The sequence below is a fragment of the Rosa rugosa genome, chromosome 2 (assembly GCF_958449725.1).
Source record: "Rosa rugosa chromosome 2, drRosRugo1.1, whole genome shotgun sequence".
Classification (NCBI taxonomy): Eukaryota; Viridiplantae; Streptophyta; class Magnoliopsida; order Rosales; family Rosaceae; genus Rosa; species Rosa rugosa.
Window position 1 is genome coordinate 12,017,170 of NC_084821.1, and position 17,281 is coordinate 12,034,450.

General features: G+C 37.8%; 1 protein-coding gene across 13 annotated transcripts; it reads left to right on the forward strand.

The window, feature by feature from the left end:
* The first annotated feature begins 14,498 nt into the window (after positions 1–14,498).
* On the forward strand, positions 14,499–17,037 carry LOC133732086 (uncharacterized). Of its 13 annotated transcripts, none has more exons than XR_009856934.1 (4): positions 14,499–14,837; positions 16,171–16,432; positions 16,527–16,614; positions 16,782–17,037. XR_009856934.1 is itself a non-coding variant. In XM_062159550.1 (3 exons), exons 1-3 carry the CDS (start codon positions 14,751–14,753, stop codon positions 16,289–16,291), a joined length of 309 nt encoding a protein of 102 aa, XP_062015534.1. In that variant the 5' UTR covers positions 14,499–14,750; the 3' UTR covers positions 16,292–16,775. The 13 variants fall into 13 exon arrangements, 1 of the variants encoding a protein (XP_062015534.1); XR_009856936.1 differs by having other exon boundaries at positions 16,537–16,614; positions 16,782–17,036; XR_009856931.1 differs by having other exon boundaries at positions 16,790–17,035.
* Positions 17,038–17,281: the final 244 nt, after the last annotated feature.

Sequence of the window (17,281 nt, forward strand, 5' to 3'; positions counted from 1 at the left end):
ATTGGCTGTGAAATAGTTTTAGGAGCTAGTTGGTTGAGGTCCCTCGGTGACATTCTGTGGAATTTTGACACCATGCGTATGAAATTTTGTGTGCACGGTTTTGAGTACCAATTGCAAGGGGACACTACTGCCACAACGACTGTTATTGGTTGTAAAGCCATGACCAAGTTGCTTAAAAAAAAAGAAGGAGGCCATGCTAGTCCAAGTGCAACCGGTTTTGGCGAATGAAAAGTTAGATACACCAAATGCACAAATTCAAGCCTTAATCAACAAGTATGAGGAGCTGTTCACAACGCCAACAACACTGCCACCAAGCAGGAAGCAAGATCACAAGATTGAGTTATTCCCTAATACACCACCAGTAAGTGTGAGACCTTATCGGTATCCTCATTTTCAAAAGGCTGAAATAGAAAAAATTGTGCAAGAATTATTGGCTAATAGGGTGATTAGACCTAGTGTTAGCCCTTTCTCTTCTCTTATACTTTTGGTTAAGAAGAAAGATGGCACATGGAGAATGTGTGTGGACTACAGATCCTTGAATGCAGCCACTGTCAAAGATAAGTATCCTATCCCTGTGGTTGATGAATTATTAGATGAGGTGCATGGTTCCACAATTTTTACAAAGCTTGACTTACGATCTGGTTATCATCAGATTAGGATGGATACTGTTGATATAAATAAGACTGCCTTCAGAACACATAATGGCCATTATGAATTCTTGGTCATGCCGTTTGGTCTAACAAATGCTCCATCTACATTTCAGTCAGTGATGAATGATGTGTTGAGGGAATATTTGAGGAAGTTCGCTTTGGTCTTCTTTGATGACATTTCGATCTACAGTTCATCACTTGAAGATCATTTGGACCATCTAGAAAAGGTTTTTTTGAAGTTGCAGCTCCATTCCCAAAAAGTTAAAAAGAGCAAGTGTAGCTTTGGGGTTCCATCCGTTGAATACTTAGGGCATGTGATCAGTGCAGAGGGTGTGTCGGTTGACCCTGCTAAAATTGCATGCATTCGGAATTGGACTAAGCCAAATACTATTAAAGGTTTGAGAGGGTTTCTGGGGTTAGCTGGTTACTATAGAAAATATGTAAGGAACTTTGGTTTGATTACTAAACCCTTGACTGATATGTTAAAGATTGGTGGATTTCAATGGACTTCGGAATCGGAAACAGCCTTTGAAACTCTTAAGCAGGCTCTTATGAACACTCCGGTGTTGGCACTTCCAAATTTTGCAAAGGAGTTTGTGGTGGAATGTGATGCCTCTGGGGTCGGCATTGGAGCAGTGTTATCACAAGAGGGTCACCCCATTGCATTTCTCAGCAAGGCATTAGCCCCTCACCATGCTGCATTGTCCGTGTATGACAAAGAAATGCTTGCTGTGGTGTTTGCTGTACAGCATTGGAGACCATACCTGCTCGGAAATCACTTCACCATTTACACCGATCATAGAACCATTCAATATTTCTTGGACCAGAAGATTATCACACCAACTCAACAAAAATGGTTGCTTAAACTAGCTGGTTATAACTATTCAATCCTTTACAAGGCTGGTAAGAATAACTCGGCACCTAATGCTCTTTCTAGAATGGCAGAATGGAAGAATCTTGAAACTCAAGTTGTTACAAAGTATGGGACTCTAAACACTAGAACTGAAATCTCTTCACCTGTTCATGGTTTCATACAAGATATTCAAGCAGCTTATTTAGTTGACCCTGAAGCTAGTGTCATCTTGCAGCAAGTCTAACTAGAGCCTTCTACTTATCCTCAATACTCGGTGTTTAATTCTCAATTACTATACCGAAACAAGATATTTGTTTCAAAGCAAGATAGTTTGAGGGATAAAATCATGACTGAATTTCATAATGGCTTAAGTGGAGGTCATGCGGGTTGACACAGAACATTGAAGAGAATCACAAGGTCATTTTCATGGCCTGGAATGCATCAGGATGTCAAGAGGTTTGTAGCTACTTGCCATATTTGTCAGCAAAACCACTATGAGACAATAAATCCTCCAGGTTTATTGCAGCCAAATGTAATTCCAGACAGACTAACAAAGTATGGTCATTTTATGCCTTTAGCTCATCCTTATACAACTTCTATGATTGTGCAACAATTCATCAGCAACATCTTCAAGCTCCATGGCATGCCGGAATCAATTATTTCTGATAGAGATCCAATCTTCTTGAGCAACTTTTGGAACGCATTTTTAAAAACTCAAGGTACTGCTCTCAATATGAGTTCTGCTTATCACCCTCAAACCGATGGGCAAACTGAGAACCTTCATAGGACTTTGGAACAATACCTTAGATGTGTCGTGGGAGAAAAGCCTCATACTTGGGTTGAAGCTATCCCTTGGGCTGAATGGTGGTACAACTCAGCTCATCATTCTGCTATCGGCATGACACCATTTCAGGCTTTGTATGGTTATGAACCACCATCTGTTGCTCCCTACATTCCAGGCTCTACGGCTGTAGATGCAGTAGATCAGCAGCTTCAATCAAGGGATGAGTTGTTAGCCATTCTCAAACGCAACTTACATATTACTCAAGCTCGGATGAAGCAGTTTTATGACAAAAGGCATACGGAGAGGACTTTTGAAGTAGGAGACTGGGTATATTTGAAGTTACAACCATATAGGCAGCACTCCGTGGAGAATAGACTTGAACACAAGCTGGCACCAAGATACTATGGCCCTTTTCAAGTTGAGAAGAAAGTTGGACCCGTAGCCTATAAGGTCAAGATCCCATCTTCTGCTAGGGTACATCCGGTATTCCATGTGTCCCTTTTGAAAAAGAAAATTGGTGATGCTTCTGTGATTTCTGCACACCTCCCTCTTAATGTTGACCCTCATAATCCAAGATGGTATCCGGCAAAGGTACTAGAAAAGAGGATGTTTAAAAAAAACAATGCAGCTGTGACTAAATGGCTTGTTCAGTGGTTAGGGTCATCAGTGGAGGAAGCCACCTGGGAGGAGGCCGAAGAACTACTACAGCGCTTTCCTGACTTTCAAGCTTGAAGTCAAGCTTTGTTTGGGAGGGATGGAATGTTATGAAACTGATCCATAATATATAGCCCGAGTATTCAGTTGGATGGTGTTGCATGTGCTGTGCACATGACTCTTTTAATTATCTGTTATGTCTGTTAATTAGTTGTTAGGGTTAATCAGGTATCATTAAGTTTAATTGCTTATCTCAGTTTCATGGCTGACACGTGTTGCCTTCTGTGTGAGCAGTATGAGATATATATATCAGGATGTAAACAATCAACAACTATCTATGAAAATTCCCTTCTGTTTTTGCTTATATCCTCTTTCAATGTCATCTTTGTTTTGCTGTACTGGGGTTATACCCCTAACACAAACCTCAACTGTTCATCATTTTTGACGCGAAATTAATCTAGACAAGTCGAGTATATATGCATACAGCAGCTTAATTAAATATTTTGGCATATGATGGAGAGAGACGTAATTGACTTGTCCGTCATTTTCGCATCCTGTATAATTCCCAAAAGGGAAAGAAATCACATGCATATTAAGAGAAGAAGAAGAGGAACAAGAAAACATATAAGAGAGAAAGAGATGGAAATAGATCCAGAATGCAATAAAGATATAGTAATAGCTGGTGGCGGCATATGTCAAGCCACATCTGCACTTGCTCTTCAAAGATAGCAAGCTGTTTAAATATTTCTTAATTTACTGTTTCTTTCCTGCTTTTCATCCTTCTGACTTCTGAGTATCTATTAATTTTGTTTGGGGTTTTGATGGAAATGCATGCATAATAAACCACTCATATGTGTAGGAAGGGCATATGAATCATAATAAGTCAATATATTAATTATCCGGTTCTTGAAAGATCTGATGCGCTGCGAGCAACCAGAGCAGCGATTGGAATCCAAACAAACGGCTGCGTGCTCTTGAATCTTGATCATCTAGGTGTTGGGTCAAAGCTTAGACAAACTTCGATCAGTTCCAGTACTCTTAGGGTAAGCAAGGTTGAATGACTTTCATTTAGGAGGGTGTATTCAATTCAGATTTGAAAAGATTTTAGCTGACTTTTAATAATCCATGGATTGTTTTAATTCCATATAGAGTTGAACAAATTTTATTAGATTGACTTATCAGTATTTCTTTGGATTTTATAAGTCCATAGATTGTCGTAATAACAATAATTAAAAGAAAAAATTGACCAAAACAAAAACAATAGATGATTTTTTTTATTTGGTGGGAAAAAAGTACTGTTGATATAGATGTTGAGATAAAATAAAGGTTTGAGAGAGATGGTAATGGCAGATACTAGGCCAATATATTCATCGCATCTCCCTTAAACTCTATCAAGACATCAATGTATAGTGAAATATACCAAAACCATGCATAGAGAGATGATGCCAGCTATTATGCCAAATCAAGAAATCAACTAAATTTTCTGAACAAGCAAACATAAAGGCAATAACAAAGAAATGATGCACCTCGATAGTTCATCTAACAGACCTATTTTGTCTTAAAGTTCATTTTTGGAAACGTCTTTGTCACAATGATCCAATTGCATAGATCACGATGTTTCTAACAGCGCTTGATAGACATTGAATAACTAGGGGTATCTCACCACACTGAGTGGCAATTGTTGCATTGGCCGGATCAGGGCAACAATTGCAGATTCCGCCTACACCAAATTTCACAAGCCTCTTATTTGGTTATGTTATGCAATCCAGAAAAGGTCCCACCAGTTGAGCTGGCGCAAATAGGTATAATTATAAGGATCATAAGCAAAGGCCACCATATTAGCGACAGTCTTCTCTTTTGATTATTCACAAGGTAGTACTCTGAAATTGAGTCACCAATTCCCGAAAGGTAGTGCAGCCTTGGAGTACCATATCTTCTGGTTCACTCTTCTTGCCTCCTATCATTGGTAAACAATTGTTGAATTGGTGAATCTAGTTGACCTTTTGCTCAATAAAGTCCTTGCTTAGTCACCTAAGTCTGCTCGGGCGTTGCCTGAAACAAATTAATTTGGTTAGCATGCAAGCCTAACTACATAAAAAGAGCTTTTGATCAACAAATAAACTACAAAAACTGTAATGAAATATAACTTAATTCCCATGAAACGATAACTTAATTAAGCTGTTGTTTCACAGTAGTACCTAACTAAAACACTTTTGCTAGAATCCATTATGGCATACTGCCCTTGTTTATCATCTTTGGTTACTAAGGTCAATTTTTTTGTAAAGGTAGTCTTTTTTTTTTGCATAATATCTGAAACGAGGACTACCTTTTACAAGAAATAACCATGATTTCCATCTTGAGAATAACCTGATAGTGTATTGCATTCCATCAAATCAGATCCTTAGTCTTAAAATCATCAAACACACTTGTAGCTTCTATCAAATGTCTCCACCAAGAATACATGCATATAAGTGCATTCCCAACAAAAACTTCAGAATGCAAGACAGACTCAAATACAAGAGAATGCATGCATTTGTAAATCCAATGAGCAAGTCTTCATGATCTGCAAGAAAAGAAAGGACGGAGTATAATTCATCCCTAGAGATTGTATTCCGAGAACTATAACAGTAAGACACATATTCTTCAAGGTAGATAAGACAACATCAGATTGACCGGCCATTAATCAGAAATATGAGCATTTTAGGCACTAGTTACTTTTCTAAAATTGCTTGAAGCTTAAAAAAGAAAAGGAAAAAAAAAACATATCTATCCTAGAAGGTTGCTGTACCATCATCCCATGCACTTTGCAATCGATCAATAGTAAATTCTTCACATTAAGCATCAAGTATAGTGTCAAGAATTTAAGTCATATATAACAGAGGTCACCACAAAGTAGCCTTATTACTAGTTGGATACATGCAACTCCTATTGGTCATATCCATGTAATGAGATCATGTAATCATCATGTTTTGATGTGAAAAACCAATTAAAGGCCACAGAAAACTGGGAAGCAACACAATTTATGGATTGAAGAGGTAGACAATTGTCCATTATCTGATACAGCATGAAGATCAAGCAAAAAAAGATAATCAAATCTAATACAGTGGCATACAAAATCAGATTAGACCCTAAACAAACATCAAGTTCCTAAACAAGGAATCCATCAGAATCCAAAAATGAAAACTAAACTACCCAAATGATGATATATATATATATATGGAAGACCATGAACCAATCTACCAAAGAAGAGAGCTTGAAAATTAGAAAACAAGTCTTTGGGAATAAAAAAATGTACAACGCTATGAAGATTAATACCAAAGAAAGAAGAGAGCTTTTGTTCTAGCCTGAAATCTTCACAAGCCCTCAACCATCATTAAAAGTTACGAATCAACAGCAACCATCAACACCTCTAGGGCTCAAACAACTCCAACCACGAATCAAGATTATGCAAAAGTATTGAACACGAAGTTATCAATTTATGAAACCCAAACCAAGGACAATAGATGAGCAAAAAAGATGACCCATAAACCCTAATTATAGAAACCATGTAGTACAACAAAACCCGATAACGTCAAAATCATGTAGTAACAAACATCAAATAGGTCAAAATAGAAAAGATGAGAAAAATACCTTGGTTGGTCAGAGAAGAGAATTGAAAGAGGTCTCTACACGTCTTCTAGTGAGCTCTCTTCATCTTCTGAGCGAGAGAGAATGTCAAAATCTTTAGGGAGGTGAGCAGATTTCTGAATGGATTTTGTATTTATACCTAGCCCCCTAAAATCCTCCACAATCCAACATTTAATGAAATCCTTGAGAATCTTCTGAGTTTTGAATATCACCGGATTTTGGCGGACATTTTAAAATCTAAATTGAATACATCAAGATTTTAAAATCCTGATTGAATACCCATGGACTTTTAAAGTACAAAAAAATCCTATAAACTCTCAATTGAATACACCCCCCAAGTAACTGATTCATTACTTATGTTTATATTGGCTAAATTATTTCTCAGTCAGATAGCTAACGTTTGCCATGCATGTCTAATAAGATTCCGGGAAGTATCGATCACCTACCAATATGTATTTGGAATTAATTCCTATTGGGTAATGCCGTTTGCAGTCTTCCTTCTGCTAGCGCTCGATCTTTTCTTTTTTCCTTAATGATCAAGCTAGTCCATTATGGTTAATTAATCAGTTGATTTTCTGATATATAGTGATAGAGAGGGTTGATGCCTAAAACAAAAGTGTGAGTTCTGTTGGAAACCCTGACCAATGAATTACCATGCTGGGCGGTAAACTTTGGATGCCGGATAGTCGCTGTTGAAAAGGATGCAAACACCAAATACCCCATCCTTTACCTTCATGATGGGAAAGTCATCAAAGCCAAGGTATTTGTCAAAGCTAACTTCAGAGGTTGAGAACTTGAGATCTCTATTTTGATCGAACTTTGGATCCTCAATCTGAATCGATCTTGTGCTTTTATGGCTTGAATCAGTCCCAGTGTACGTACATTATGCATGCACACACATTTTAAACATTTTAACCTCATACCCGGCCATATCTAAAGCGTATATATGCATCCCATAGTTGTAGCCTCAAATAGCTGTCTTAAGAGTTGTAGCCAAAAGCATGTGATAGAGCCCTTTAAGACAAGAGTCTTAATAGTTCAAATACACAATATCATTAAAAGTCCAAATTAACGATCCAAGCATATCATATAGTACGTGTGAACCCTAACCTCCTGCCTGGTCGATCGGTTGGGGTTCAGGTGTACGCGTACGTTCAACTATGCTTGAATTGAAATACATGATATTTGATTTTGTTATGAACTAGACTGGGGCAATTAGTTTGCAGGTTGTGATAGGATGTGATGGAGTGAACTCAATGATAGCTAGTCTGCCGGAGCCAAAACCTCCGCCAAAGGTTGCCTCCATATGTAACGTGAGGGGTTTCACCAATTACCAGAATGGACATGGATACAGCCACGAGTTTGTCACCAAAAACCAAGATGGTCATTTTCTTGGAAGAATCCCACTCGATGATAAGTTGGTCTTCTGATCCATAGCTCGCACAGGGACACCTCAAGGTACCAATCAATGACCTAATGGGCAACTCCAACAATCAAGTTTCATTTAGGGGTGCTAATGCATGTGCTATTCTCTTTTTTTTTTTTTTTTTTTTTTTTTTTTTGAGAAATGTGCTATTCTCATTTTAGCACCCCTTTATTGCACTATTCATATAGAACTCAATTCTTATCTCCAACCATGAGGTGCTATTTTCATTATTCTTGATTAAAATATAATAATATGAGTATAATGTTTAATTGTTTATGAATATTATATTAAAAATATGTTAATTTAATTAAATAACATAAAAATTTACATTTTTATTGTTCGAAATGGGTTTTTTTTTTCCCTTCATTTTTCTGAATTTTTTTTGGATCAAAATGGAATTAATAACCATCCATTTAATAAGAGCCGTCGATTTTTTATCTCTCAAATCTGACCCGTCAGATCAATTATTACCTTTGAAGTTAAAAAAATAAAATAAAAAAACAAAGAGAACATCAAACAGGGCCCACCAATGCTACAGAAAAGTCAATGACATCTTCTCTCCCAGCGCACCAAGGCGCGTGCACATGAATCCAATGCTCCAGCCCAGCGCGTCCAATGCAATCTCCTTTCCGGCGCGTCCATCTAGGTGTTGGGGTGACCTAGCCCAATGTGTGGCCCCGGTGCTACACTCCCCAGTCCTGGTTCTAAAAAAGTCTCATATTTGAGACTTTGGATAGCACCAAGTCTTATAATTTTGGGTTTGAGACCCCCTAAAAATACCTGTTGGAGATGAAAAGTCCTATATTTTTACAAATTTTGGTATGGAACCCCCTTGTTGGAGTTGCCCTTAGTGTAAATTTACTATTCATAATTAGTACTATAACTAGCTGCATCTAAAAACTTGTACATAAATCGCCATATGTACGTTTGATGTAGGAGAGTAAAATCAAAGCAATGGACTCGAGCATTCTTGTATCATGCCTAAAACTAGTAATGGACGCGACGCATCGGACGCGAACAAATTAAAACACGCTATTAACCAAAAAGGAAGTCAAATGGGTTCATTTCTTCTTCTTTTTTTCCTTGTTTTCTATAGGGAAAAACCAAGTTACTATATATTTTTGTATTTATTTGTTATATTGAAGAAGAATCGAACTCCCATCTATATAGCCTAATATTCTCCTTGTACCCTCACTGCTTGGGCTAACTCAAGGGCTTAAAAAAAGCCCCAAACCTGGAACACCAACATCATGCCCTACATTAATTAGGAATTTGGCTTCTCAAAGTATATGTCTGAAACTAAAGAAGACAAATGAATTAGGGGTTTCTCAAAAAGGTTTCAAAAAGGAAAGAAATGAGTTTAAGGTTTTACACTTCACAAGTCTTTTTTTAATTATTATTATTATTATGTCAACAATTGAGAATTACAACAACTAGTTTTCTGTGAGTCAGACCCACAACCTCTCTCCTACAAATTGGAGACTTATGCCACTAGACCAAATGGTATTCAACATGATTTTTTTTTTTTGGACAAAATACTTTAACACACTTTGCATTGTTTTATTTTAGAAAAATGCATAGTAGCACCAGAGAAAAGTTGGAAAAACAGAAAACACAACTTATGTAAGTTTCATACAAATTTGAAGTTTAGAACACAGAGTCCAAGCCCAAGGGGAATGGGGCATGCCTAATCCCTGATCTTTCATGTGTAATTACGAATTAAAACAAGTCCTTGTTAAAAATTACCGTGATGCCACTAAGATAGTCTGGTAGCTGTGAAAAAATTGTGCTTGCTTGTTTGCGGCTATGGAGAATGAGTTGAAAGAGTGTCTTTTCTCTTGTGACATTTGAAACGACGACGTAGCAGAAGGAGAGGAAGAAGACCTACAGAGCTATGGCATCTTGTGGTTCCAACTCTTCCCCCAACGGGCTTCTGCAGACGTCGAGTCCGGTTGCCACCACGTTGAGTCGCTGACGTGGAGTCCAGCGCCAAGGCCCGGTTGCCCATCGAGTTTGACGACAATGCGAAGTGCAACAGTGATGACGATGACAATGACGACCCCGATCTCAATGTTTTTCTCCTTCACATTCTGAACAATTCTGATCTCTCATTTAATAATTCACGATAGCTTTCATGGCGGTTTTGGAGTGAGATCTTTGCACTATCTTCGCCGAGGCTCACCATCGCTACCCTTCTGTCAAAGACAGTGCTAAGCATGCAATTATAAAGTCTCACTACTACAAAAAGTGCATCACACAACGGTGGAAATCTATTGTGTGATTTGGACCATGTCTGTCGTCTATCTCGGTGTTGTGTGATGAGCACACTCCAACAACGGTGAAACACCATTGTGTGTATATCATAGACACAACACACTGCTTATAACCGTTGCACCAATTCTGCGCATGTCAATGCCAGAAATTGGATGTGGCGCATTCAATTGTTGTTTCGATGGTGGTCAGACAACTACAACAAAAAGTCTCTTTAGCGACCATGTTTTTCGTGAGAAATTTATTTTCCTCACTAAATATCACATTTCACGAGGAATAATTAAGTTCCTCACCAAATGCCATTAGGTTTTTTACGAGGAATATATTTTCCTCCCTATATATCACTTTTTACGACGAATGTTTCAGTTCATCACTAAAGGTGACCACAATTTGGTCTCTCACATCGTCGTGTTATTAGCGAGGAAATATGAGACTTCAGTGACAAATTTTTTCATCTCAAAAACAACATTCAACGAGGAAATAATGATTTCGTCGTTATTTGTTTGGCGGCAAATTGTTTAGGACCCGCCTAATTTGATGGCGACAAAAATATGGTTTCCTCGCTGAAAATCTATTTTCTACGAGAAACCATTTCCTCGTTAAAAGAAACAATCAGCGATGAAATAACACTTTCCTCGTTATTAGTTTGGTGGATAATTGAGTAAGGCCCGCCAAATTCATTGGCGACAAAACTATGGTTTCTCGCTAAAAGTCTATGTTCTACGAGGAACCATTTCCTCGTTAAAAGAAACAATTAGAGAGGAAATAACACTTTCCTCGTTATTAGTTTGGTGGATAATTGAGTAAGGCCCGCCAAATTCATTGGCGACAAAACTATGGTTTCTCGCTAAAAGTCTATGTTCTATGAGGAACCATTTCCTCGTTAAAAGAAACAATTAGCGAGGAAATAACACTTTCCTCGTTATTAGTTTGGCGGATAATTGAGTAAAACCCGCCAAATTCATTAGTGACAAAACTATGGTTACCTCGCTAAAAGTCTATATTCAACGAGGAATCATTTCCTCACCAAAAGAAGCAATTAATGAGGAAACAACGCTTTCCTCGTTATTAGTTTGGTAGAAAATTTGTTAACTTAGCTTAAGGAACAGATTTTCATATTTTGACCACTTTTCAATTGCATATTCACATCTTAACCGTTCAATTTTTAGGTATATATGAGTAGATCACTTTTGCAAATTTTTAACAAAATTGATGATCGTTAAGGCATCTAAAATTGCAATTTACACGAACGGTTCAGGTTGGACAGATTCCGTTTGTTCGTGTAAATTGCAATTTTGCATGCCTTAACGATCATCAATTTGACTGAAAATTTGCAGAGATGATATACTCGTATATACCTAAAAACTGAATGGTTAAGATGTGAATATGTGATCAAAAAGTGATCAAAATATGGAAATCCGTTCCTTAAGCTAAGTTAAGAACCTCCTTAGCAGAGCAAGATTCTATATGTGATATATATATATATATATATATATATATATATATATATAATTATTCTCACTCCTCAATTCCTTCCCTCTGATCTTCCGCTCACTATACACACACACACACACATATATATTTAAATAACTTATTCTCACTCCTCAATTCCTTCCCCTTGATCTTCTGCTCATTTTGCATACTTGACGTTTCCACTAAGGGACTCTTCTTTATGCATATTACTATATTACATGTGGCTCACTATGTAATTCCAATTCAAATGCTCTAGTTTTATAACACTCTTTTAAGATGTAGAACTTAGAAGAAAAGTAGACGATCACACTATGTTCAATATGATCATCATGATAATTCATAACTAAATGGTACTCAATTTAGCTTAAAGTTTTACAAAAATGATCTAGGAGTGATGTCCTAAGGAACTATTTAGATCATCGAAATAAAATTCTATAGAAGATCTCGCACCAGACACTAGATTATTGATACTATGCAAAGTTGCAAAGTTGCGACTTGCCTATACGAACCTTCGAACACCAATACCTCCCGGCAGTAGTGTCTCTGTCATGCAATCCCTCTCATCTATCTCGCCTCTTTTAGTTTCTCTTCTACTCATTAGTACCCTAAATCTCGAATAGGGTTTTCAGTGTTGCAGAATTTCATTCTTTTTTTAATTTTGGTACTGCTAATCTTTTCTTGTTGATGTCGTAGTAAGTTAGAGGCTCGACTAGAAGGCAATTGCATTGCTGACCAATGACTACTACTAAGAATGTAGGGTTTTTTTACTTCAACAGTGTCTGAACTCTTCGAGGACTTTTGAAATGATACCTGAACTTTCAAAGTTATCAATGTGATAATTGAACTCATTTTTTCGTATCAACGTCGTACCTGCGGTCGATTTCCTTCACATAACCGTTAACAATGACCACGTGCCCAGCATGTGAGGCACAAAATAAGGGTAAAAATGACCTTTCCCACTTCCTTTAGTTCTTCACGTGTCCCGTTGTACCTTCAGTTCTTCTTCTCCATTTCTATTTCCTTTTTCATCTGCAAAATGCAATCAGATGGGATGATGACATTTCCTAGCAAAATGCAAAACCTAAAGCAAAACTTGAATCCAATTCTCTGATGGACGGAAACCACCGGGGACTCCATCTCGTCGGAGTTCTCCAAGCACAACTTGCTCGACGGCTTTGCTTCTCTGAATTTATTGCAGGGCGGAGCGGTATAGACAGTTTCACAACTCTTGGCCTCCAGATATGAGACTTGGAATTTACCTGAGATTCAGATAGAGGGATCAGAGAGAGAGAGAGAGAGAATATGGCCGGCAGCAATCCAGACCTTCTTGTGCAGCTTGCCGGAGATATGTCGGAGGCGGGCCACGCCGTCGTGGCACTCGGCTTCCTCACCGCAACTAACATCACAGCATAAGTTCATGAATTTCAAAAATAGTCCGTGTCTTTGTAATTGAATCAAAATCTGCAAAAGTGAAGGAGACTAAGAGTCTTTCTCTTTCTCTCTCTGCAACTCTCTTTCTCTCTCTTAACAGCGGCGAAAAGGCGAAGGATGGTGATGATGGGAGAAAACCCAAAAATGATTTTTCCGCGACTGCGTGTCTGTGTATAACTATATCTATTTGTATATGATTTATCGAACAATGGGGCAATGATCATTTCACTGATTCCAGCTTCTAATCAATTTGTCCAAAAAAGAATCGGCCTTTGGTTATTCGCGGCTGTAATATCAGTACTTAGTGGGAGCCTCGGACGAGGTACTCCGGCGAGGCAATCGGCGGCGGTCGGGGCGGGTGAGGAACAATCTGAGGGTTTTACGGCGGCAGAGGTGGATGACAGGGCTGGCGGATGGGCTGCGCGTGGGGCTTCAGGCGACGACGGGGCGTTGAGTGGCGAGGAGCTTGAATTTTTGCAAGGTAGCCATATCAATCTAGCTGAGTTCAATGTGGTTGTAGTCAGGTAGTGCTTGGAAAGGGTTGGGTGGTTGAGAGAGAAGGTGAGATCTGATTTGTGGTCATGGCTTCCAATCGAAGGGGACAAATCAGAGGGAAGAAGACGTCAAAAAAGAAAAACAAGAAAGAAAAAAAGAAAGAAAGAAAGCAAAAAAAATAAAAAAAACAATACTTTTGAGGGTAAATTAGTCTTTTAACCTCATTAAGTGCCTCACTTACTGGGCACGTGGTCATAATTAACGGTTCTGTGAAGGAAATCGACCGTAGGTATGACGTTGATACGAAAAAATGAGTCCAGGTATCACATTGATAACTTTGAAAGTTCAGGTATCATTTCAAAAGTCCTCGAAGAGTTCAGACACTGTTGAAGTATATACTTTTTAGGGTAAATTAGTCTTTTAACCTCATTAAGTGCCTCACGTGCTGGGCACGTGGTCATAGTTAACGGTTCTGTGACAGAAATCGATCGCAGGTATGACGTTGATACGAAAAAATGAGTTCAGATATCACATTGATAACTTTGAAAGTTCAGGTATCATTTCAAAAGTCCTCGAAGAGTTCAGACACTGTTGAAGTAAAAAAACCCAAGAATGTAATAGAACTTTTTTGAAAATCCGATTCTAGATCATCTTTTATATGAAAAGAGTTTAGTGTATTAGGATTTTATTATCTATAAAAAAATTTAAATGTTTGTTAGCCAAAATATGTTTTTTTACCTAAATACCCCTTATAGAGATACTATGAAAACCACATTATTGAACAAGGATAAACAAGTAAAATTACAAAGTAAAAAAAAAAAAAGGTTATATTTTGATCTTTTATTAAAGGGAACTAGCCTCCTTGTCCTTCGGGAGATGATTTGTTTTCTTTGGTTTTCTCTTCGCGGTGCCTAGGATGGATAAACCCTAACCAGATCTTCGCCGTGCCCGGGCCGGATGGCTGGCTCCTCCTCCGGCAGCGGCACCGCCCCCCAGCCCCCTCACAAGCCTTCTTTTTCTTCTCTGGTCGGCCCGGTGCGGCCTCCACTGCTCGGCTTCAACATTGACTAGCTTCCGTTGCTGTTCATGGAGAATGGTGTGGTTTCAGTTCGTATCTCGGAGGCTCCTTTCCTCGGTGGTCTAGAACGCTGCAAGACAAACTTTGTGGGCAAGGTTGTGCTCTGTTTGCTCAAGTTTGGGTTCGGACTGGTCTTTTCAAATTGAATGAATATATGTTGAATTGTTGATTATCATTCCCCGTTTCTGTTGATTATCTGATTCAAATTGAATGAACTATTACAGTTTGAACTGGTGATTGTTTGAATATCATTTTGGTTTGATTCAACGATATAAATAATTGAAGCATAATATTAGTGTGTGGTAACTTTTCTCAAAGATACCAATTGAGGTTTAGGCTGTAATACTATAAAAGTATAAATGTCTAATACACTAATATGAGTGATAATATAATCATATTAGCTTTTGTCTTGTGGATGGTGTAGTGGAGTAGGTCATGTACTTGGCATAATGTTTTGGTAATGATTAATTACAGAGGTATGCTGAGTATACTTAGTATGCATTATGTAGACATGTATCCTAAAGACATGTGATTTGATTCTAGGCATTTTGTTATGCAAGGCGCTTACCATTTTTTTGGACTCAAATGTCCCAGCATAGCTTGCTATCTTTGCTGCAGTCATCCTTGTACTTGCTTTTACGAAGGTAAAAGTTTGCATTCTGAAAAGTCTCCACTTTCAGTTATGTAATAAAGCATGAAGAATCAGTGTTATTTACTCTTCTTTTGTAATAAGGCATGCCATTTTTGTAGTTAATTATTTCACTTTTGCTGGTAAGTACCAGTTCTAGCTGAAACTATTATGATACTGTGGTTTTGATTCTTGAAATACTGCAGCAACTTATTATCAAGGCTTTGTTTGCTTCACGAAAAAGCTGCATGAAAAATAATTTTGAGGGAAACTCAGTTCTGTGTGTCTTCTTCTTTCTTTTGTTTTCTTTTCTTTCAATATATAAAGGTCCCTAAAGTAGGAAAGCATGTGTGTAGGTTTTGTCTATTGATGAGATAAGAGATCAAGGTAGTGTGGTGAATCGCTTCCTTATAAGGATATATAAGGAGATAGTGAGTATACAGTTAGACTTAACTACAGACAACAATATGCTAGTTATAGGTGAAGCAACATATGCTAATGATCTCATGTGGTTTGATGCAAGTGTGAATCCAGAAAAGATAATATGTGATTATTTACTTGCAGTGACATAAAATTTCAAAAAGAGTGGAGATTGACATTATGGTAGTGTTAATAACAACTCCCTATATATAGATAGATATTGTGTTATCTAATTGTATGTCTGGGGAATAAGATATATTCCAGATGTAAGGGCAGTGTTGGGGTCTCAAATTACTATATGAGTTGGCCCTATTATTTTATAGAGCACCTTACTGTATTGAAGATAATATACTAATCAGTCCCCTTTTTTAATCATACAGGTTCCTCACTAATTCTTATCTTTGGGAAGAGGCTCCACCAATTCATACCGCTTCCTTGCATTTTGGTTACCTCCTCCATGTATCTAACCTTCTGTATAGTTCTGTTAGTTGCAACAGTTAAAGACCAATCCTGATAGAAGTGCAAAATGCAGTCATTGAGGCTGGTCTTGATAAATCTAGAGAACCTTTAGTTACACTTATCGTGCAAAATGAAACCGTTAGAAAGGGGGACATAGTAGTGTGTGGAGTAGCCTTTGGAAAGGTTGGTTGATTACTCCTTGTTTTGATGTAATCATATGTAATGTTGACAAAAGATGAAAATCCTCATTTATATTATTTGTCATTTGGGTTCACAGGTCTTGTCAGCTTCTAGCTTAAGAGCTCTTGGGTCTGATGGTGAAGTAGAAGGGATTTGTTAAGTTGTGGCCTTAGACAATGATTAAGGTAATTCTCAGCTTCTCTGCCTGATAACCTTTTAGAAGCATTTCTGCACCACTGTGTGTTTCCTGCAAGTATTCTATGAAACTACTAATGTTGTTTTAGTGACTGCCCCATACTTGAACTTTGATTAGGAACAAGAATCACATACGAGGATGATTTATTGCTTGTAGTCTTGTAGATAAGGGGAGCTTGCACTGGAAGGAGCACATTATTTGACAACAGGGGAGCTCGTGAGTCTCAGGGAGCAGCAGCTTGTGGACTGTGATCATGAGGAAATGAGAGGCTTGTCTTGTTAAGCTTTCTTGAATAAGAGCTAAAGCTGCTTGTATATGCTTTTGCCTTTGAAATATAGGTTTGGATCTTTTTCTTCAAGTCTGAGAATAATGAACTACCAAGAGAGTTTTGTACTGTAAACCATATGTAAACAATGTTTGCTGCAATATAAGTTTCTTCTGTTCCAAAATCCTTGCTATGTTCTTTTATTTCCTTTATTATTTTGTTGATTGTTTGAATAGTTTTGAATAAAGAATCCTCTTTGTAGAATGAAATAATATGTACTGCCAACATGTCATATTGTAATATGCAGACAACTGTAACAGAAAAGAATATTTCCTCGCTATAGACTAAAATTTAATAATGACAAAAGTGAATTTTCTCACTATAGATTTCA